Below are 23,951 nucleotides of genomic sequence, written 5' to 3'. Positions count from 1 at the left end.
GGGTTAAATGTTCATAATATAGGAGTGGGTAGTTTCCATTATGCATTCTCCACTGAATATCTGTGTCAGGTTTGGTGGCTCTTGTGCAATATGGTAGGTCCCAGTGAAATAGTGTTTGGTGGGATGATGTAGGATTTTCCAATAAAGAGCTTTTCGACTGTTGTGTTAGAGTGGTGTTTATGTTGCAGGGTGTAAGTTTCTCCCATGCATGTTTGTTTCTATTAGAAAGATAGGCACCGGATGTTCTGAGTTAGGAGGGCTGAGCCCCTCTTCCATTATGCTATCAGGCATAGCAGCTTGAAAAGCAGATTTTACAGTGTGTATCTGCTCAGCCTGATTCCCATATTCCAGGTTTGCGTGCGATTTTGGAAAGCACTAGGCGAATCTCAGAGAAAGTATGTCACCCAAGACCCTCATGCCTCACCAGCTCAATGGAGGAAAGAAAATCTCTTTCTGAGTGATGAGATTCCTTACCATCGTGTTATGAAAGATGGGTTCCATGAGGATTTCAGAAAGGGATGCTGTCTTCACTGTGTGCTGGAAGTTTAGCTTCTTCCATCTTCGAAGGGCATCTTTGTAGAAGTCTGTTAGATTCATTGGCACGTGCACTGTTGTCATTGTTAAGGTTGTGTTGAAAGAGAGACCTCTAGTGGCAGAAGTGAAAATATACTCGGTGGTGCATTTGCATGCCGTTTCCTGTTGTAGGGTATTAAAGAGAAAGCGAGTGCAGAACATTGTTATCCTGTTGTCAATGGAGGTCAAGTTTTGTCCTCCTTCTCTGAGAGAAGTACTTAGCTTGGAGTAGGAAAGCCAGTTTGTTTTGTTCCATATGAATTGATAGATGGTTGACTGTATTTATTTGATAAATTGCACTGGTGGCGTGAGAATATTTAGTGTATGCCAAAGGAACTGGTGGCTATTTGGTTGACAATTATTGTTCTCCCTCTTGTGAAGGCAGAGGCTCGTATTACTGGCCACTTTCCTAGTACTTGTCTGAAACGTTTATTAAGCATTTCCCAGTTCTTATCCACTACGTAAATTCTCAAGTATTTGTTTCCCTCTGCGGACCAGTGACCAGATATTGGAGAATCGGTTCGGTTTTGGCATTTGCCACACCACAGTCCTGTGGTTTTATGTGTATTTAGGTTGGCTCGTGATGCTGCTTAGTATTGTTGGTATGCTGTTTGTATGTTATAGATATTCTCTTCTTTGCAAGCTATAACTGTAACGTCATCAGCATATGCTGTCAGGGTTATGGCTTGGTAAGAAAGGTTAGGACGGGATGCCCTTAGCAGCATGCTTACTCTACACAAAAAAGGACCCAATGGCAATTGTGCAAAGAAGACCAGAAAGTGGAAACAGCCTTGTTTAATACCTCTGCTGTATGGTACAGATATGGTGAGTCTGTTGTTTATTTTCATGCAAAAGTGTGCTTTAGCATATAACATCTTAATAGACTGAATGATGCCTGAGCCAAAGCTGAAGGCTTTTTAAGCAGTTGAATAGGTAGGGATGTTCAATGTGGTCGAAAGCTTTTTCTTGGTCTAGTGTTACAAGACCCATCGTTTCATTGTTGCTGGTGGCTATGCTTATGAGATACGAAGTGTAAGTTTTTGTGGATAGAATGTCCAGGAATGGAATAGCTTTGATGCCTATCAATTATTTCGTTCAAAACAGGTTTAAGTTTATCAACAATGGCTTTTGATATTATTTTGCAGTTGGTGTTTATGATGGAGATGGGTCACCAGTTTTCTCATTTTTTCGCATCTCTTTTCTTTGGAATAAGCTTAATAAGATGTTGTCATGTTGATTGGGAAGCCATTGGTATTGGCTTCGACATATACTCTGTAGATGATAGGACCAAGCTGTTCCCAGGATGGGTAATATTCAGTGGTGAGCCCGTCTATGCCAGGAGATTTATCTTTAGGTAAGGAGCTGCAAGCAGTTGTCAAATCATGAGCATGGTGGAGAGTACTGCCAGTGAGAGTCTTTTCACATTGGAGAGAATTATATCAGTGGCATCCATGGATGTTGGCGTTAGCTTGGTATAAATTTTTGTAGTACTGCAAAGTATATAACAGGATTTTGTTATGATTTTCTATGATGTTTCCACTATCTGTTGTTATAGCAGATATAGTGGTGCACTCTTGTTGGCATTTCTCCAGGAGAAGAAATATTTTGTGGGTGCATCTGCAAAGTTAATGTGTTTGCGTTGTGCTCTTATTAGTGCTCCTCTTGCAGAGTGCTCTAGGTGTGAGTGTTTGGTGGCTTCTAGGGACTGGTATTCCTCAAATTCCAGATGATGTAATTGCTGTTGTTACTGCAGATTTTTTAGGACTGAATGTTTATTCAAATTCCTCTGGTGACTATATTTTTGGGTAAATACCCTCACTTTGGCCTTAAAGAGTGACCACCACTCAGAAATTGATGTCTCTAACGAGAGTTGCAATATAGTTTTTGGAATACTATATTGCAGGTATCCGGAGAGTTCATCAAAAAACAGTTTACCGAAAGACAGTGCATCGAAGGCAATTCATCGAACAACAATTCATCGAAAAAGCAATTCATCAAATAAGCAATTCATCGAAAATCAGTTTATCGAACAACAATTAATCGAAAAAGCAATTCATCGAAAAAGCAATTCCCCGAAAAAGCAATTCACCGATGAGCAGTTAATCGGAAAGACAATTCATCGAAACGCAATTGATCGAAAAACAACAATTCATCTAAAATACAGTTCACCAAAAAATGAATTATAAGGTGTGTGGGGGCAAAGATGTGTGTGTGCAATTTTTTTTGTTTGTTTGTTTTGGATTATTTTGAGAGGTATATATATTTTTATTATCCTACTATTTATAACTACTATTTATCCTACTTCGTTCGGAAAGCGATTTTCTGGCGGGGCATACTGGTTGCAGTGAATGATATCCACTGAGGCAGATATAGTTGAGATGTTAAAAGAACATTTCATAAAGGGATTTCATCCTCGTGAAATTTTTTAGCTCGTATTCTAACCGTTGATAAAACATGGCTTCGTCACTATGACCCAGAGAACAAACAACAGTCAGTGGAGTGGAGACACAAAGGTTCTCCATGGCCAAAGAAGTTTCAAACCAAGCAGTCAGCAGGGAAAGTTCTTGCCATTGTCTTTTAGGATATGGATGGTGTAATTCTTACCTTACCTCAAGAAAGGTGAAACTGTTACAGCAGCTCTGAAGGAATCGAAGGAGGAAAAATCGGTTCGAGAAACTAAGCTGGGGCGTGTTGCTTTTGCAGGACAATGCACCTGCTTATGAAATCCAACAGACAATATACGACTTGGGATTTCAATATCTACCTCAAACACCATATTTACCAGGACTGGCCCCAGGGCCGACCCTAGAAATTTTGTCGCCACGCGCAGTAGCATATTTTTCCGCCCCTTCCCCTTAAAAAAACTATTTCCAGGAGGAAAAGCCTAGTCATCTCAGTATTAGGCCTACTAACTTACATTCAGTAAATTTATTTATTTATTACATTTATTAATGAAAAAATTTTATTTGGATTCCGTATTTGAAACTTTTACAAAAAAATGTCGAACCGTTCCAGTTTTCAGTTCAGCTCTATTCGGGGCTACAAAGAAAAATGTTGAAATTATGTATTACAATAACTCGCAGACTTAGCAGAATTCGCAGAAGTTTTCAGAACAAGAAACTGTCTGCATGGTTCAGTTTTAGTTCCAAATGGATCACTTTTATCATAACATTTCTGTAAAGAAGTTTCGAAATGATATTCGCAACTCCGCTCTGGCTGGATGAAATTTAATGACATTTTTAATTTCAGTCGGACTAGACTTATTGTGACAAAATTTGGTAGAACGAATTTCTTAGCCTATTCCTCCCCTTATTAACTGCAATTACATGTGTTCGAGGTTATTCAGGAGATAAGTGCATGTGGTACTCCTGTCTTCCCTACAGATAAATCACTAACTGTACAATGAAGTGGATGTACACTTACATTAAATGCTCTAAAATGCAAGAAAATAATTATTACGTTTCAATGACCGCTTCCATATGTTGTCTGTATCATGAGTAACGTTCCGCATTGTCACTGAACATTTTCTAAATAATAGTTTGCAAGAAAAATGACTTTTCGATGAATTCTTTCATAATTCATCGAAAAATTTTTGGTGAATTGTTTTTTCGATGAATTGCATTTTCGACAAATTGTCGTTCGAGGAATTGGTCATTCGATGAATTGCCTTTTCGACGAATTGCCATTCATTAAATTGTCATTCGGCGAATTGCTTTTTCGATGAATTGATGTTTGATGAATTGCTGTTTGATGAATTGCATTCGATGAATTGTCTTTCGATTAACTGTTTTTCGATAAATTTGCCTGTAACCATATTGCAACTATAGTATTCCAGTCTACTAGAGGACACAGAATATCAGAGATATTCTGTGTCCTCTAGCAGACTGTTATTAAATATTCGATATGTTCCTCCTTTGTGTCCAGTGTATCCAGGAATGCAAATACTCAGAAGCATGGAATCATGATCTGATGCATGAAACGGATGGTATGTGACTCTTCTTACGAAGGGTACTGTGTGCATGGATGTATAGTATCTGAGCCATGCCTGGTATAGGACTCTGGTAGGACCACCTTTGGCCCTCCAGGAGAATACTTTTTTTATGTGAGTGCAGGTGTCTGATGATATCTGTCAGCTCATAGTCATTGATTACATCTTGGAAAAGCTGAGCTAGTGAGAGTCGATGGTCTTGACATTGTTGTCTGTCCATTGCAGGATCCAGAGTGCAGCTGAAATTTCCTGCAAGTATGAGGTGGTCATCGACCTTGCTGAGGTGGTTTGGGATGAACTCTAGTACCTGCACTGCAAGCTTTTCACTTTGTGGTATGTATATATTAATAATATGTATTTTCTTTCCTGTCTGAGTTGTAATGAGTGCATATATTGCACACCCAAGAAAGGTATCGATTATTCCTAATTTTAGGGTGCTTTTTTTTTTTTTTTTATGGATTCCAATGCTGACTCCTGATCCATGAAGTTGTGTCGCAGGACAGTGGTGCATGGTATATGGCCAGTTCTTCCAGTGCTGATCTGAAGCTTTGCTGGTGGAATGGAGGTTAGTTTCGCAGTGGTGTGGCACATTCTCTAGCATTTAGTGAGAGAAAGTTTACTGAGGTGCTCTATAGTTTATTTTATTTTGTTTGGCAGAGCAATCCTCACTTATTTTAGAGATAATTATGCTGCTGCTGCTGAGATTCAAGCCCATTGATCAGGTAGTATATTATTTTCCTGAGATTGATGGTTTTTCTTCCTCATTTTCCTGCCAGAACAGTTCTTAATTCTTCCAGCTGGGTAATAAGGCTACTGATGTCTGCAGTGTAGTCATATGCTGTCAGCAGTTTTTGTGATAAGCCTTGAACTTTCTTAAGAAAGCTCTGAAGCTGCTCATTTGTTAGTGAGCTTTCAGTGTGAGGAAGACCTGCATTTTCAGTTTCCTCTTCATCATCTGAGGACTCAAGAAGCTCGATCTCTTCATCCTCCTCTCTATCCATCCACAACTTATTCTGGGATTCTGACTAGATGGACACTATTGAAATTTAGTACTTGGAATCCTTACAGAAATTTATCAAAATAGTTGTTTTGGATTTACAGCCAAAGAAACTAAGGAACTTATGAACTATGGAACTGTTATGCAGAATGTAATTCCCATTCATGCATGCATACAAGATAATATCAGGACTATGGAATATCCATAGAGAAGAGAGCATGGATGTAAGTACAATGTACAGAGTTTGGTAATAGAGGAAAAGGAGAGATATGAACTGGTAAGAGTATCATATACAGGAGATAACAGAGATATTCCTAGAATAGTAAGAGATGAGAAAGGAGAGGAGATCATTATCGGAAAGTGAGCAAAACAGTAGTTAGCAAGCAAATGCACAGTTGAATTCATAAAAAGCAGTGAACAAGTGAAATGCACCAGAATATGCAGGTCTTCCTGCATATTATAGACTTCCTGCATATTATAAACTTCCATGACATGGAAGTTTATAATGGGTGATGATGGTGATGATGATGATAATAATAATAATAATAATATAATAATACATTTAAAATTCTAAAAAATGCAATATTACCATATTCAGTTTTGATTTCCTCTGCTTTGCCTTCTGGTGATGATTCATGTGCTCTTAGCTGTAGTATTATATAGCAATTGAAAAGTTTTAGCACTCAATCATTATAATATAAATTCAATAAATTCAAGACATATATGCATATTAATCAGTGAAAAATCCTAAAATGAATTAAAATCTTTTAAAATATATTTGCTGAAGGTTCAACTAATAGTATTCACTACTTTTTTTTAAATAACAGAGATGGTGAATGCTAGTGAAAAAATGGCCCAAGAATATATACAGAGTTGGTGAAAATGAGGCAAGAGATGAAGCATATACAGAGTAAAATAAAAAAGACCTGTATATATGAATTGCAGTGTGAAGAGACTGGAATGAATAATGGCCATATATGAAAGAAGTAATAAATGACCCACATATGGCATTATATATGGATTCAGTTATATGAGCTATGACAAATAAGAGGATCCACAAGTTTGTCTTCCTCATGACTGAAGTGATTAAGGAATAAGCAAACAAAAGAGTTACTAGTAGAAACAAATTACTTGGCTGGAGACAAAGAGAATGTAAGAATGGATATTATGTTTGTTGAGGAGAATAAAAGATAATAGTGTGGTAGGAAAAGGTAGTCATTGTGTAGTCCAGGTATGACAGTTGAAGAAAAGAGCAAAGATCATTAAAGGAATGTTATTGGAAGTATGTGAACAGAAAGCAGTGCAGTTTGTGAATGTGTGGAATGATCTTGACAAATGGAACTGTATAAAAGTGAAAGATTCTACTTGAATAGTTTTGGTGGGAGTCATCTGGGAGGGGGCAATTGCTGGAAGAGCGAGTAATAACTGTGGAGAATAGATCTGAGTAAGTAAGCAGCGAAGCAGAAGAGCATCAGAGTAAGGCAGGAGGGAATGAAGGAGTGCATATGAACAGAGAAGTGAGTAGCATCAGTGAGAATAATGAGAACGGGATGCATCCTGTTCCTCTTCCAGCATCAACCTTTTTCTCTCTCTCTCTCTCTCTCACTCACACACACACACACACACACACACACACACAGTGTAAGAAAGACCAATGTTAGAAGAGGAAGTAATGCGTTATATTTAACAAATTTGAATAGTGTTTATATCGCCAAAATGAAGCCTATTGGCTCTTTATATTTAAATAACTGTTACGTTTGCATACCAATGCCAGAAGTATCAGAAATAAGGGAAAGCAGTTGTTGTATTGAATGAATTCACTCATCCAAAAATTGTTGAAAGAAGTGAGACATGGCTAGTTGAGGACAACATCCTGACAAGAATAGAAATGGAGAGGTGTGATGTTTTTCATGAGGACGGAAAAGGCAAAAAGGAAGATGGAGTGCTGGTGATGATAGAAAAAGAGTTGTGTGCATGCAAGATGGAGATGCAAGGGGGAAAATAGTGGCAGTGGCTTTGAGGCAGAATGAAATATTTAGTTGGATGTTACTACAGACCAGGTAATATGGAGGGCAGTTACAATGAAAGGTATAAGCAAACAAGCAAGCAAATAAGAAAAGAGTAATTATTATGAGTGACTTGAACCATGGTAATATAAATTAGGATGATGAGATACCATCTGAAAGAAAATAAAATGAAGTTCTTGAGTTTTCAAGGGGCAAACTACCTTAGGCAATATGTAACAGAGGACACACATGGATCAAGGATCTTAGATCTGATCACTGCATCAGACAATTTCATTATAAATGAGGTATGAAATTTCCCTCTACTTGGTGAGAGGGCTTCTATAAGGAAAGGATATATGTAGAACTATAAGGCTGGTGATTATGAAAAGTTACAGAGATACTCTGCAGCTGTATCATGGAATAAGGAGTTGGGAGGAAAAGCGATCAATGCTACATGTGTGCTATTCAAAAACTATCTAGTAGAAGCAATGTCTAAATGTAATTCAAGGATTAGAAATATAAATAAGGTGGTTGAAATTGATGAAAGAAGAGATTAAGCATGCAATGTGGCAGAAGAAGGTATTATGGAAGCAGCATATGATAAGTGGTAATAACTGATTGAATGAGGAGTATAAAGTACAGACAAGGAAGGTGACTTGCTTTGAAAGAGTAACAAAAGCACAGTATGAGCAGCAGTTTGCTAATGAAACAAACAAACAACAACAAAAAAAAAAAAAAAACTAGGGAGTTTTTTCAATATGTAGCCAGCAGAAGAATGAATGATTATTAAGGGATGATACTGATCAGTAAAAATGATAAAAGGATAACTATAATGGAGGATATACTTGTGATGTTAAATGAGCAGTTTCTAAAGATATTGCATCCTCATCTGCACAACATTATGCAAAATTTGACTGCAGTGAAAAGGAGGAGGAGAATATGGAGGTGAGTGAGCAGGAGGTATATGGCAAATTGAGTAAACTTCATGTTAACAAGGCTGTGGGATTTGATGCTATATTACTATGTGATTTGAGGTAATGTGCCAGGGAGCTGACATCTGCCTTGTCATGCATGTTTTATGAGTCTTACACTGGATCAAGTTTCAAAGGAGTGGAAGGAGGGAAAGATTGTGTCACTGCATAAGAGAGGTGACAGAATTCAAGCTTCAAATTATTGGCCAATCTATGTGTCAGGTGTTGTGATTAAAATACTGGACAAATTAGTGAGAACTAAGATCCAGAATTGGTTTGACTACAGTGGTATTTCCTTTGCTGGATAGTACAGCTTTGCTAAAGGAAGATCATATTTTAGTAATGTATGGTACTTATTACAATAAGGTGACAGGTGCATTGGACAAGGAAGATGGATATGTAGTACTATACTTAGATTTTACAAAGGCTTTTGATAGATTGCCACATGATGTCACTTGATAGTTACACTAGAATGGATGAGATTTCATATGAGACTAGTGCAATGGGGTAATTATACAGTATAATTATATAATTATAATGAGTAATTATAGATTGGCTGTCTCATAGGCATCAGAAAGGTGTGTATGGAGAAACAACATTGCAGAAGAGAGAAGTCACTAGTGGTGTTTGTGTGCTTGAATTGATTGTTTTAGGACCATTGCTGGTTAACCTGTATGTTAATGACATTGGAGAAGGTTTGAATGGAGATATTCAGTTGTTTGCAAATGATGCAACGTTGTGAAGAACTATGAGGAGTAGAGCAGATGTTGTGGCTTTACAAGAGGACTTGAATAGACTAAATGAATGAACACAGGAGTGACGATTCAGTTCAATGTTGCAGACTAAGATTTTAAAATTTGTAAAACAAAGATAGGATGTCGATTATATGCTTGGTGGGGATATATTGGGGAAGGTGGAGGAAATAAAAGATCTGGATGAGATGATGGATAGGGATCTAAAATTTAGAGGACATATTGCTAAAATTGTAAGGACAGCACAATGAATTCTGATAATAATGCAGAAGATACTGACTTGTAGATGTTAAGAGATTCTTGTTCTATTGTATTAGGCCTTGATTAGGTCACATATGAACTACTATGCACAGATTTGGTCATGTGATCTTCAAAAAGGATGAAGTATTGGAAAGGGTCTTTTTTTTTTTAATGTTGGGCCCATACACAAGAGGTTGGTTGATCAACCTAAGCATATTAGTACCATATATATGGGTAGTGGGTTGGGAAAAGAGAAACTTGTTTACATTTGATTTAAAAGCCTGTATATTGTATTCCTTGGGAAATATATCAGGGGGAAGACTGTTCCACAGTATAGCAATAGCAGGGATGGAGGAGGAGGAAAAGAAATGAGTTTCAAGGTGTACTGTGAAAGGATGTTGGATGGCAGTTGTACATGTTCCAATGGGCTTAGTACTGTAGTAACTCCACTCCAAATGTGAGAGCAGTATTCAATAGCTGGGCAGATTTGTGATTTGTATATGTTTAACAGCTGTTTGGAGGTGAAATAACATCTTGAGCAAAAGCAGAAATCCTAGTTTTTTTGGAAGCTGAGGATGCAATGGTTGTGATGTGTTTATGCCAGGAGAGGCCTAATGTCAGAGTAATTCCAAGAAGAGAAATCTCATCTTGTCTGGAAATTTGAGAGATATCAAAAATAATACTGGGGGGAAAATGGTTCTTTTTTTTATAGGACAAAACTGGGTTTTACTAGCATTGAAGTTGACAAGGTTATCTGAGCCCCACTGGAGGATTGCTTGGAGGTCAGAACTGAGAGCAGTGGTGGTTGATCTTCTGTAGGTTGAAGTGAGTTGTGTAGAGTAAGGTTTGTCAAATGAAAGGGAGGAGTGCAATGTGCTGTTCTCTGCAAAACTGTGTATTGGGTTGGAGGTCAACTGAGTAGGTCATTGATATATACAGAAGGAAGAAGGTTGGTGAGAGAACAAAACCTTGTGAACCCCAGCATTAGTCGGATGGTAAGAGGATAAGGAACTGTCTACATCACACATAATGTGTATCCAGTAAAAAAGCTGGCAATCCAATTGCAGAAGTCTTGAGACAGTCCAAGTGATAGGAATTTGCTCTTAGTAAGCTTAATTTATATTACTTGTAAAACCACAACAACTTCTCTGCTCTTCATGGTTCATCCCAACTTTGTATCATCTGCAGACAACTGAATATCTCCATCCAAATCTTCACCAATATCATTAACATACAGCTTAAACAGTAATGGCCCTAAAACAGACCCCCTGAGGCACACTACTAGTGACTTTCCTTTTCCTATATATTGCTCCTCCATACACAACTTGTTGATACCTATCAGATAACCAGTCTCCAATCCAATGCATTAATCTAATATCCAACCTCATCTGCTCTAGTTAGGGAAGAAATAAATGTAGAGGAGGCATTGCTAAAATTGTCTAGACAGCAAATGATGTGGAGGAGAATGACTTGTAGAAGAAGTAAGGAGATTACTGCTCCATTGTATAAGACTTTCATTGGGCCACATATGGACTACTGTGCACAGATTTGGTTACTTAGTTTTCAAAATGATGAAGATATGAATTATTTACAAGAAAATACAAGGCAAAGGTAATATTTATTTGATTATAAGGCCATATATTTTGGTCTAAAACTTACAGACCATCTTTGTGGCAAAAAGAGTTTATACAAGGTAGAATGCAAACAATGGATTTATTTGAAATAAAATTAACCCTGTGATGTTATATTTCCAACTGGAAATATAACATCGCATTTAAATATACCTGAGGAAAAGGTTAATCATAACTGTAAAAAAATATATATATATATATATGTATATAAGTTATGACAATTATGTCATAACATTACGACAATAATTTATAATGTCATACTCTATAGATCATCCAATAGATACAGCATTTTGTTAGTTTCTTGAGACCTTGTGAATTCAAAAAATACCAGTCTTGGTTTTAATAGCAAGTATTTAAAAAAAACACTTAATGATGCATTATTCTAATCAGACCAGACCTTTCCTCCATATTTTTGCTAATGATAGAGTGTCATTCCAATTCAAGTTTGGGCGGTGAAGCAAGACTTCACCACTCTCCTTAAATAAATGTTCACATTTGTATCAACAGCGATGTAGTAGGCGTGTTTCAGACCAAAGAATGTTGTGGTCTGTGTCTATTCTGTGTTGAGGCAATCCAGATTTATCAGATTTCCTGTTGTAAATATATGATTGATGTTTTTGTATTCACTTTTCTATTGAGTATTCGATTTGTCTGAATTAGGATAGATGGCATATACCAAATTCCTTGTATATCAAGGAATTTGGTATAGAGCTTTGGAGAGCATTTATCTTTTTAAGTTGAGAGTTTATTGATAGGCATACAAATAGCCACTAAAACATATTTCTTCAGAATTCTGGAAATCGATTCTGAATTTCCTGAAATATATGGGATTGGAACTTGACGTACTGTTTCCTTGTTGTTCAGGTTAGGTTTGTAGGAGTCAAACAGATGTTGTGTAGTCCTTTCTAAGAAGCCATTTAATTTTATATATTGTTAAATATTTGAGAGGTCTTCCTGTAATTGATGAGGAGTTGAACAATTAATCTTAGCTCTTCGAATTAAAGACTTTATAATTCCTGTCTTTTGAGAAGGGGGGTATGCAGATTGTTGAAGAATGTTGCATCCAGTGAAAGTGGGCTTTTGATACACTGATGTGGTTACATCACCTGATGAGTTATTTACACGAAAACAACTTGTATTTTTGTGTAAATAATTCATATAACTATGGCACAAGCTTCTCTAAAAAAACAACAAAAAAAATCATGAAGGCTATTGATTAGAGTTCAGAGGCAATTGACTAAGGTGATTTCTAAAATGTTGAGTATGAAGAAAAGTCGAGAAGTTGCAACTGCAATTTGCAGAGTTTAGTGGATAGGAGGAGAAGAAGAGATATGATAGAGACATGTAAGTTGGTAAGAAGTTTTTATCAAATTGAAGTAGAAGAGGTTTTTCCATAGAATAAATTTAGTTTAATCCTTTATCCAAGTGTAAGCAAACAAAGTTTGCACCTGAAAATATCTTCAGGACTGGGGTAAGGTAGTGCAACACCAGGCAACTCCGAGCAAAGGTGGACCAAGCTCTCATCACTGCTTGTCTCAGTATCTCCCAAATGCAAAGCACATCTCCTTGCGGACATGTATACTGTTATGCATTAAGGGAAGGGCCACCAGACAGGTTTCAACCTTTATTGAGGTCTCGTCAGTGGGAGGCAGACCCGACCGTGGAGATACAAAGGTCATATTTACCTATAGGAGTTGCCAACAGGTGTACCACCTTATTATTGAATTATTCTGGATTTAGAGAAAGATGTTGGAAGTTTATTTTTCACTTGGTTAGACTATAATAAATTTAGTTTAATCCTTTATCCAAGTGTAAGCAAACAAAGTTTGTGCCTGAAAATATCTTCAGGACTGGGGTAAGGTAGTGCAACGAGACCTCAATAAAGGTTGAAACCGGTCTGGGTAGTGGCCATTCCCTTAATGCATAGCAGTATACATGTCCACAAGGAGATGTGCTTTGCATTTGGGAGATACTGAGACAAGCAGTGATGAGAGCTTGGTCCACTTTTGCTCGGAGTTGCCTGGTGTTGCACTACCTTACCCCAGTCCTGAAGATATTTTCAGGTGCAAACTTTGTTTGCTTACACTTGGATAAAGGACACGTGTGTAGAGGCTTAAGTGCTGTGAGGACATCATGTTGGAGGCTTAATGGATTTTTTACAACACTCAAAAAGAATTAAAATAGAATTTAATACTTCCTATATTTCGTCCTAGTCACTAGGACATCTACGGGGATTACAAAAACAATTACTGTAACATATACACAAATAACAAACAATACTAAGCCCAACCACGTGAGTGACACTAAAGTCCTATCTAGGTAGAGCGTCCTCTAAGGGCAGTAGTAGGTGGCCTGGAATGTAAGGTGGGAACTCTGGTGATGAGGGTTTCCCAAATCTTCAGAAGCTTAATGCAACCATATTTATTGAGATTTGGTTGGTTTTTGAGAGCTGCTGCTGCTTCTAAGAAAAGTCTCTCTTTCTTGAATTTGCTGTGGTGGAGCATGGTGGTTTTTTTCCATGATACCCTGTGGGTGGTGTCCAAAGCATGGTCTGCCAAGCCTGAATGGCCATAGTTGTGTTTGAAGATGTAAGACTTGTGTTCCTCTAGACGGTTTCTAGACGGCCTCTACAGCTTTCAACACTCGAAAATTAGGTGGGGTCGGTGGATGTTGATTGAGTTTTCGTCACATTTTATGGCTATTGTGTTCCTTTTCTTAGAAGCAGCAGCAGCTCTCAAAAACCAACCAAATCTCAATAAATATGGTTGCATTAAGCTTCTGAAGATTTGGGAAACCCTCTTCACCAGAGTTCCCACCTTACATTCCAGGCCACCTACTACTGCCCTTAGAGGACGCTCTACCTAGATAGGACTTTAGTGTCACCCACGTGGTTGGGCTTAGTATTGTTTGTTATTTGTGTATATGTTACAGTAATTGTTTTTGTAATCCCCGTAGATGTCCTAGTGACTAGGACGAAATATAGGAAGTATTAAATTCTATTTTAATTCTTTTTGAGTGTTGTAAAAAATCCATTAAGCCTCCAACATGACTTGGATAAAGGATTAATCTAAATTTATTATAGTCTAACCAAGTGAAAAATAAACTTCCAACGTTTTTCCATAGAACTGTTGGAGATAGGAAAGGAGAACAAGAAACCATCCTGAAAGTTCAATCTACCTAGACCTTGGTCTTCCTCTTTACCCATTCTCTTTAAATGACCGTACCACCCTAAATTATATTTGCTCACATATTCTTGATTGCTAACAATATCAAGTTCCTTCCTAATATCTTCATTTCTAATAATTTCTTTTTTCTAATTTTTCTCTAAGTTAAAATTAGTTTGAACAATGTCTTGTGTATTGCTAGTTGGGTGTTTTGGCTAATTTCTCTATTATTTCATATACATTTATTCAACTGGCTCCCCACCACACCAGCTTTGCTTATTCTCTTGTTTATTTCCATATTTCATTTTCCATCTTCACTAAAAACTGTGCCAAATAGTTAAAACATCTTACTTTTCTATAGGTTCTCCATTGAGAATGCAGCTGATGTTTTCTATGTTTCTGCCTATTTTCATAGTTTTGGTCTTTTTTATTGGTGATTTTCATGCCAAATTGAATTACATCCATAACAAATTTGGCATGAGAATCAGCAATAAAAAGATGAAACTATGAAAACAAACAGGAATATAGGTATTATTTCTTGGAAAATTTCCACTCCTCTTAAAAAACTATTATTTATACAGCTATTTTAGACTGTTTTATTTAGGAGTGTCCCTTATTTTCAATACATTGGCTTTTTACTCAAGAATTTTTAGGGCATTATAAATGTATTTTAAAGGTAAATATATGCAAACTAATAGAGGAAGAAATTTTGTACATACCTTGTTTGGATGTTAGGATGTCTTTGTTCTCCATACTTCCACTGTTAGGCCATTAAAGGGGGGTAGGAAACATGGGGGGTGTTTGAGGCAAGGAGGGAAGATTAAATTAGAAAACCAGGGTTTTTTTTTTAAATAATATATATATTATTATATTTAAAGGCGCTTGGGAAAGGGAAGGATTTTATGGGAAACAGGGGCAGGGGAGAGCGTTAACGGGGTGCAAGCCGTTTCGATTGTGCTATCATTATCGGAACATTTCGGGATAAGTGTAGGGCTATGTCATGTCAGCTTGGTGTATCTGCCTTAGAAGGACTTTTGTTATTGCTTATTGGTCGGAATTGTGACCTAATTTTTATGTTGTGGAGCTTTCAACACTCGAAAATTAGGTGGGGTCGGTGGATGTTGATTGAGTTTTCGTCACATTTTATGGCTATTGTTTCCAATATTCTAAGCATTGTTTAGTTGACTTGTTTGTCTATTATTATGGCCTTGTCAATTTGCAGGGTATGTTTCTGTTCAAGGGCCTGAACTGCTATTTCTGTCTTCCCCATATTATGTATTCTCTTTTTCTTTTTGATGTTGCATTTTTTTTGTATTTAAATGTTCTGGAATAGGGATGTTACAGTCAGGGAAGTGTTCTTGTAGTCTAGCACATAAAGACCTGATGGTAGAACCTGTGTAGGTGATATCACAGTCTTTTTGGCAAGGAAATTTGTAGACTACATTGTGGTGTTCTAACATTTCTTTGTGTGTGAGAGATTTAGTGGGTTTTAGGAGAGTTGCTAATTTTTGGTTCGTGGTGAATACTATCTTATAGTCCATGTGTTTGAAAATGTATTTGTAGGCTTTGTATGTCAAACAGACTTTTCAACATGAAAGGTTATAAAACTGGCAGTTTGATAACCTTTCATGTTGAGAAGTCTGTTTTGATTGTAGGGTTGTTTTGATGGATTTTTGTTGTTCTGGTTGCATAATTTATTAGTTGTGTGGGATAGTTGCGATTTTTAAAAATCTGTGTTAAATTCTTTAATTCTGTGTTGAGATGATTATGGTTAGTTGAGAATTTGTAAGCATTTATAAATTGTGATAGGATGACCGATTTTTTAACTGAATATGGATGGTATGAACTGAAATGGAGGTAGTTTCTGATATGTGTGGGTTTGTGGTATATTTTCGTAGCTATTTTGTTGTTAGTTCTGATTAATGTCAGGTTTAAGAAATTGATGAATTTGTTCTGTTCAGTCTCCATGGTGAATTTAATCTGTTGCTGTAATTGTTAAGGGATGTTTGTAAGATGATGTGTGTAGGTTTGCTGATGCATAGAATATCGTCCACGCATCTGCCATAAAAGGTGATGCCGGGAGGGGGGGGGGGGGGGAGTAGGAGTGATTCTATGTGTGCCAGGAATAATTCTGCTAGTTGTTACTAATGTTTTGGCCCATAGGGAAACCGAAAATTTGAACATATATGTTGTTGTTGAACTTAAAGAAGTTAGCTGATATGAGTTTGATCAAGTCTATGATGTCACTGGGGATAATTTTGTGCGTGCGTGGAGAGTGTGGTCCTCTGTGAGTAGCGTGTGTACGATGTCTAATGTTCTGGGGATGACCATGTTAGTGTATAATGAAGTTGCATCCAATGAGGTGAGGACGTCTTCCCGGGATAAAGTAACGTTATTTATTTTCTGGAATAGGTCGTCCGTATTTTTTTTTATCACAGAGTGTGACGTTGTAAGTAATGGTTTGATGAGTTTAGCTATGAACATTGATGATGGTGCTGTGGTGGAGTTCCTGTAGGAGACTATAAGCCATATTGGGTAACTGTCTTTGTGGGTTTTGATGTTCCAAACATACAGGGAGTGTGTGTGGTGTGGGGTGTTATGTTTTTCATTGTGGTTTTGTCTATCTTGTTTTGATTTTTTAAGGTGTGCAGGGTGTTGTTGATTTGTTTTATGGGGTAGAATCATTTTGGATTTTTTGGTAGGCATGTTAGTCGTTTAAGACAGCTGTTATTTTGTTGTGGTAATCGGTTTAGTTGATGATGACTACTGTATCCCCTTTGTCTGTTTTTGTGATCATTATATTCGGGTTCATTTTTAAGGATAACAGGGCTTTTTGTAAGTTGGGAGTAATGTTGGGTTTCACTATTATTTTGCTATTCATGATGTTATTTATTTTTTGGAATATTATATCTCTGTTTGGGTCATTTCTAAGCAGGAATATAAAAAACATCGAAACTAGTCTGGATAACAAAACACACATTACCTTTTTGTAATGTGTGCTTTGCATTATGGAATACTAAAGCAATTGATATGAAGTAATCAGCCTCTATGTGTACAAGTGGCATAGTCATGACGATAACTCACATGCAAACTTTATTTGCTGATTGAATAAAGGATTAAACAAAATATAATTTACAAAGATAATAAGCCGAAAGGCTATTTTACCAGCGAATTTGTTAATTGAAAAGGAGATGGTAAATCCCGTTTTATTTTATAGCCGGGTACGAAACTTGGGTCGAAATCCATCTACATCCATAGAGTTTCAATGCCGAAAAAAAACTATCAGTGGAACCAAGTGTAAATGATCACTTGGGTAGTACAACACCAGGGCAACTCCATGCAAAGCTGGAGCAAGCTCAGTCACTAACTTTAATATTCTCTCATAATGTAAAACCCAGCTCCTAAGAGATGTATATACTGTTTTACATTATGAGAAGAGGTCACTACACAGACCGGTTTCAACCTTTTTTGAGGTCTCATCATCCTCTTCTCATAATGTAAAACAGTATATACATCTCTTAGGAGCTGGGTTTTACATTATGAGAGAATATTAAAGTTAGTGACTGAGTTTGCTCCACCTTTGCATGGAGTTGCCCTGTTGTTGTACTATCCAAGTGATCATTTACACTTGGTTCCACTGATAATTTTTTTTGGCATTGAAACTCTATGGATGTCGATGGATTTCGACCCGAGTTTTGTATCCGGCTATAAAATAAAACGGGATTTACCATCTCCCTTTCAATTAACAAATTCGCCGGTAAAATAGCCTTTCGGCTTATTATCTTTGTAATTAACAATATTTAACAATATATAGTGCACCACTTCGGCAATTCGATAGTAGAGGTATGCAAGTTTCGGTTCACTTAAAACTTGATATTCCAGGTGTTCGACAGCATCAGACACACGTACTTGCAGGACATCCTTCAGAAAACAGGTGTGGGGTGGAAGCTTCGGCAAACAATAAAAAACATCTATGCAGAGGCCTCCACCTAAATAGCTATCAATGAGTTCCTCTCGGAACCCGTTCCTATTAAAAAGGGGGTAAGACAGGGCTGCCCACCAAGCCCTCTCCTCTTCTCACTCACGTTAGAACCCCTCATAAGAAAAATAGATAACTCCCCTGCAGTTAGAGGAATACCGTTACCCCAAGATAGAGCAAAATTGTAGCATATGCCGATGATGTAGTGGCGATGCTCAGAGACTCTGAGTCCATCTACATTTATTATTCTGCATTTTGCAAAAATTCAGCATGGCCAGTGGTCTTCGCGTTAATACTTCAAAGACAAAAATTAAAATTTTTGGAAATTTCCATAGAAAGAACCTTCCCTGTGGTTTAGTCCCGAAACTCAGCCCCTAACAGTACTAGGCATCCCATTCACGGCAAACCTGGTACTGCCTGTTAAGAAACTGTGGGAAGAGTGCGAAAAGAAACTAAAACCATTTAAACCCAATTATTTCTCTTTCTACAGAAGAACAGTAATAATAAAAACAGTAATAATTCCCATGCTAATGCATACAATAAATATAACTAATATAAAAAAACCCAAGAGAATCAACTTTACAAAATACTAATAATTTTTTTTGGAACGGAAGAAGGCATGAGGTTAAAAAAGAATATCTAAATCTCAAAACTAATCAAGGGGGTTTCTCACTTCCGAAAGTAAACTGTCTATTCTATGCAAACACTCTCAAAACCATAGGGAAGGCCTTAAAATCTAACCATATTTCAGAATCCCTAATTAAATACTTTCTAGGGCATTTTCTCCCCTACTTCGGGACCACGGGACATGCTGATCCCAGCACAGAGGTTGTGCCAGAATGGTATTATCCATTATGCCAACAGCTTAAAAAATTTAAAACCGAAGGGATGGAAATCCTAAAATTAAAGCCACAAGCAAGATATTGGGAGTTCTTTCGACTTTCCAGATGTGAAACGCCAAATATAGAAACCAATATGGAAATGCTATTTCAAAATATCAAAAATAGCTTGGGACAGCCATTTCACCGTGCTCTGGCATGGCAAATAGCCTATGGTCAGCTACCGGTGAAACTGGTTATGTCCCAATACAATTCAAGACCGTGCGACCCCTTCTGCGACGTCTGCCAGAGCGTTGAAACGGTGGGACATTTCTTTTACTTGTGCCCCCCCCCGTCCGACATGTCTGGCAGAGATTAAGTGCGGTACTGGGAATCCAGCCACTTACACTAGAGGGGGTCTTGTACCTGCAATTTCCCCAACCAGTCAAGAAAATTCAGAAATTTACAATTTTCCTCATCAATGTAATCAAGTATCACATCTGGAAAGTGCGGAAAAAATCCCAAATCAGCAACGAAAACAGTATACAAGCCAGAATACTCAGTGGGATCTATTTCTACCTCCCTAGGTTTTTCGCACAAGAAAGGCATATACTAGGGGATGGGAGGTTTAAATAAATGGTGCAAACCTCCTATCCTCTGTATCCTGAGACAGGGCCTAATCATACCGTGTCGCTTCCTTTAAAAAGTAAGATCTGTTTCTCTTTTTTCTCTCTTCACTGGTTCTTACAGTTCATATAGGAGTGGCAGATCTGAGAACTCGGGCTGCGAAGGCTTACTGCGAGGCGGTGCTGCTCCCAAGGAGCAGCATCTCTCAGGCCAGATTCTTCCCCCAAATCTTGTTTTCCCTGTGGTGTAAGGTTGGCCAGTTCTTTACTGCTTCTTTTTTCTATATATACAGGGTGTTCGGGATAAATTTGACATATTTATAATTAATTATATTTTTCCGTAAGTTACATGTATTAACACACACTTCTCTTCATTTAAAAGTTTGGACCCTTCTTCATTCATATACAAGGTGTCAGAAAGGATGGATAGCTGGAACCCACCTGAATCATGGAAGAGAATAACTTGTATCATGATGATTCGTGCCCGCCATCAAAATAAGGATATTACGACTGCTGCCCAATGCTCCCTGAATACAGTAAAAACAATCAGGCATGAACTAGAGACTTGCAATGGTGACTACGAGGATGTAGCAAGAAGAAAGATCCCTAGCAGACGATCTGATTGCGTTCGTACAGCAGAATTCCTCGCAAATCTGCAGGAACAGGTGTTGAAGAACCCTGGCATTGGAATTCGGGCTTTGTTCGTGGAGTTGCTAACTGTAGTCAAGCCCTGGATAACAAGGGTAGCCAATGGTAGGCCGTATGTATGGCAGCAGGATTCGGCCCCTTGCCACACCTCTGGGAAAAGTCAAAAATGGTTGTCTGAAAATTTCTACGACTTCACCAGTCCAAATGTTTGGCCTCCAAACTCCCCAGACCTTAATCCCATGGATTATTTTGTATGGGGCGCAGTTGAAAAAGACACCAATCGCACTTCCAGTAATACAAAAGCCCAGTTAATGGATAAAATTAAAACAGTTTTTGCGGCCCTTCCCAGGGAGACTGTAGCATCAGCTTGTTCGAGGTTCCGAAGCAGAATTGAAGCTGTGATCGATGCTAATGGTGGTTATTTTGAGTAAATCTTGTTGATAGTATTGTAATTAACTCTGCCTGTAATGTTTTTTTGTCAATTCATTAAATTTAATAGATACAAAGAAGATTTTCTTTTTCCTTACGAAACTGTCAAATTTATCCCGAACACCCTGTATATATATATATATATATATAAAAAATAATAATAAGAAGAAGAAGAAAAAATAATAAAAAAAAAAAAAACGTTCATAACTTTTTTTATGCTCTAATTCACGCAGAAATGCTTTCATTCCTGCAGTAATTTTACCTTTTGACTCCCATAGCTAAGCGTTCATTTTTTTTTTTTTTTCGGGAAAAAAAAAATCCAGCTTAAGTTTTATACTAAAACAGGTGTTAGGAGAGGACCTCCATAGATACCTGGTTAGTTAAATTGTTAATTTTTTTTAATTGTTAACTATTTTACGAACGCATATAAGAAAAGTTAATTTCAAAGTTTTTTTTAAAGAATAGGTGCAAGGAGAAGATGTTCACAGACCTTTTAGCCACAACCTCTGGATTATACAGCTAAACAGGTTGACTGAGGCCTCTTTACTACCTCCTATTATCATACTCTACCTTTCGCTCTCTTCCCCCTCTTACTACCAGCTGACTCTCAATAATCTTTTATACTCCAAAGGCCGATGATGAAAGACATGAACTCCCATTCTACCTACTCACTGATGAGACCTCAAAAAAGGTTGAAACCGGTCTGGGTAGTGACCTCTTCTCATAATGTAAAACAGTATATACATCTCTTAGGAGCTGGGTTTTACATTATGAGAGAATATTAAAGTTAGTGACTGAGCTTGCTCCAGCTTTGCATGGAGTTGCCCTGGTGTTGTACTACCCAAGTGATCATTTACACTTGGTTCCACTGATAGTTTTTTTTCGGCATTGAAACTCTATGGATGTAGATGGATTTCGACCCAAGTTTCGTACCCGGCTATAAAATAAAACGGGATTTGCCATCTCTCTTTCAATTAAAGAATATAATTTCTTGGCAAGTTTAATTTAATTTGTAACCAATTGAAAAAACTTTCTATGTCAAACTCTTCAAATTTTTGGTGGAGATAATTGTTGGAGGTGGAAGAAATAAGGGATCTTGTGGTGATAGTGGATAAGGATTTGAAATTTAGGGAACACATTGCCAAAATTGTGAAGACAACACAAAGGCTTCGAATATGAGGAAAGGTTGAGAAGATGCAATTTGCAGAGTCTAGTGGATAGGAGAGGAGGAGGAGGAAGGGGGTGATATGATAGAGACCTACAAGTTGGTAAGGGATTGTTACAGGATCAATGTTGGAGAGGTTTTACAGAAAACAGGAGGAGATCAGGGGAGAACCAGAGGTCATCCCTGGAAGCTGTATAAGGAGGGTGTGAGCAAGGGGTTGAGTTTTTTTGCATGCAGAGTTGTGAATGATTGGAATGCCTTGCCTGAGAGTGTGGTATCTGCAGAGAATTTGAGTGTTTAAGGTTCATATAGGAGTGGCAGATCTAGATCATCTAGGAACTCCTAGATGAGTCTCTGACTCCTTGGGGGGGGGAGTCTTGGGATAATAATAGTAATAATAATAATGATAAGCTGGTCATAAGCCAAAAATGCTACATAAGAAAGTGAAGAGAATGTTAGAATATGTAATTCTTATGTGCTTTCTTTCCCATTTCTGATTACTATTTATGATCAGAATTATAACTTTTTGATGTGTAGGACATGAACTTATTGCCAGACCTGTAGATGATTCGTAAACACCTGTGTTAAATTTTGAATGAAGATATTTTATGTTTTAATACTTAATTCACATTTAACATAATCCACCATATCATAAGCAACACTTGAAATATTATTTGTTGTTAGTCTCTTTCTTGTAATATATTATTCATGTAAATGCTTTGAGTTTTGTTTGTTATTAATTAATTATTTAATCTTAGAATATGTAATAATAATGAAAAGCCTCTATATAAATATGTCATTCATTTTATTTAGTTTATTCTATAAAATTTATTATAAGAAACTGTGTGTATGTAAATTTAAATGTATATTATATGAATTGTGATATATCTTTTTATTTCTGTATGCAAGAGTGATTTTATGTAATTCTTCTGATTGGATTTGATTAGCTGCTAAAGGAGAAATGGAGTTTATTTTAGTTAGCTTGTGTGAAGAACGTGAGCTACTGTGTATAAACAGAGAGGCCAGTAGATATAAGCTGAACTGGTTAGAACCGAATTTTGGCAGGAAGAAGGAACGTAGTTGATTGGAAAATGAAAGTAAGCAAGGAGAAGCTTTAGAGATAGCAGAGAGAGACCGGTTGTGTGTAACAGAAGGGGGGGGTCGATATATGCCGCAAATCGACTACGAAAGGACCGGAAATTAATAGACATTTCGAATTACTTCTATGGGAGTTCTGATACTACAATATTTTCCAAATGATTAGTGGAAGAATAGTGCAGAACCGAAGTTAATACATAGAAGAAAATAAGGAACTAGTAGATAATTGAAACCTAGTGCTTCAAGACTTGTATATTTCTGTGTCTATATAATTCAGTTATTATAGTGGAAGATTTCTTTAGAATTGTGTAGCCATAAAGTAAACGTATACAAGAATTTTAAATGTGCCTTTGCGAATTCGATGTGTAGAAGCAGTAACCCAGTAAGAGTTGTCCTTTCTGTAACCTGTGAAGCTATAACTGTTAACTCTGTCAGATATATATTAACCTTAGCTGTGGTGTTATGTCGATTAATAGTCAGATGTTAGATGTACTAAAGTACTTTCCCCTCAAAATAATAAGTCTCATGTTGTGCTGTTGAGTGTTAGCTGTCTGAGAAAAATTATAGTGTAGCCTGTCATAAGATTAATTATTGTAACATCTGGAAGGTCGAACTTTTAAGAACAATTTTCAACTTGATTGATTGAACATAAAGAACTGATAAAAGAATGTTTGATACTTTATGGATTGTAATTATTCTGAATACTTCAAACTGAGCTAATATATTTATAATGTGATTCATCCAATTGGTTAGAGTGAAATATGTCAGAGAAATACTAATGCTTTGTGAATTAACAATTGTTAATATTAGTCATGATCCTCAAACCTAATTGAGAAGTTATTAATATATGAATGTGAATTCTTATA

General features: G+C 37.0%; 1 protein-coding gene across 1 annotated transcript in view; it reads right to left on the bottom strand.

Annotated features, from left to right (window-relative positions):
- The window catches only part of LOC150102411 (uncharacterized), a 415,154-nt gene that overhangs the window by 131,121 nt on the left and 260,082 nt on the right, over positions 1 to 23,951 (bottom strand). Inside the window, exon 14 of the mRNA XM_090399571.1 lies at positions 6,148 to 6,205. Coding sequence (XP_090255697.1) covers positions 6,148 to 6,205 — 58 coding nt within the window. The remainder of the gene's footprint in view (positions 1 to 6,147; positions 6,206 to 23,951) is intronic.

This window comes from Typopeltis vanoorti, chromosome 10, assembly GCF_054136105.1.
Source record: "Typopeltis vanoorti isolate ZY-2024b chromosome 10, IOZ_Tvanoo_1.0, whole genome shotgun sequence".
Classification (NCBI taxonomy): domain Eukaryota; kingdom Metazoa; phylum Arthropoda; class Arachnida; order Uropygi; family Thelyphonidae; genus Typopeltis; species Typopeltis vanoorti.
The sequence above is the reverse complement of the archived record's forward strand: the minus strand, read 5'-3'. Positions and strand labels throughout refer to the sequence as shown.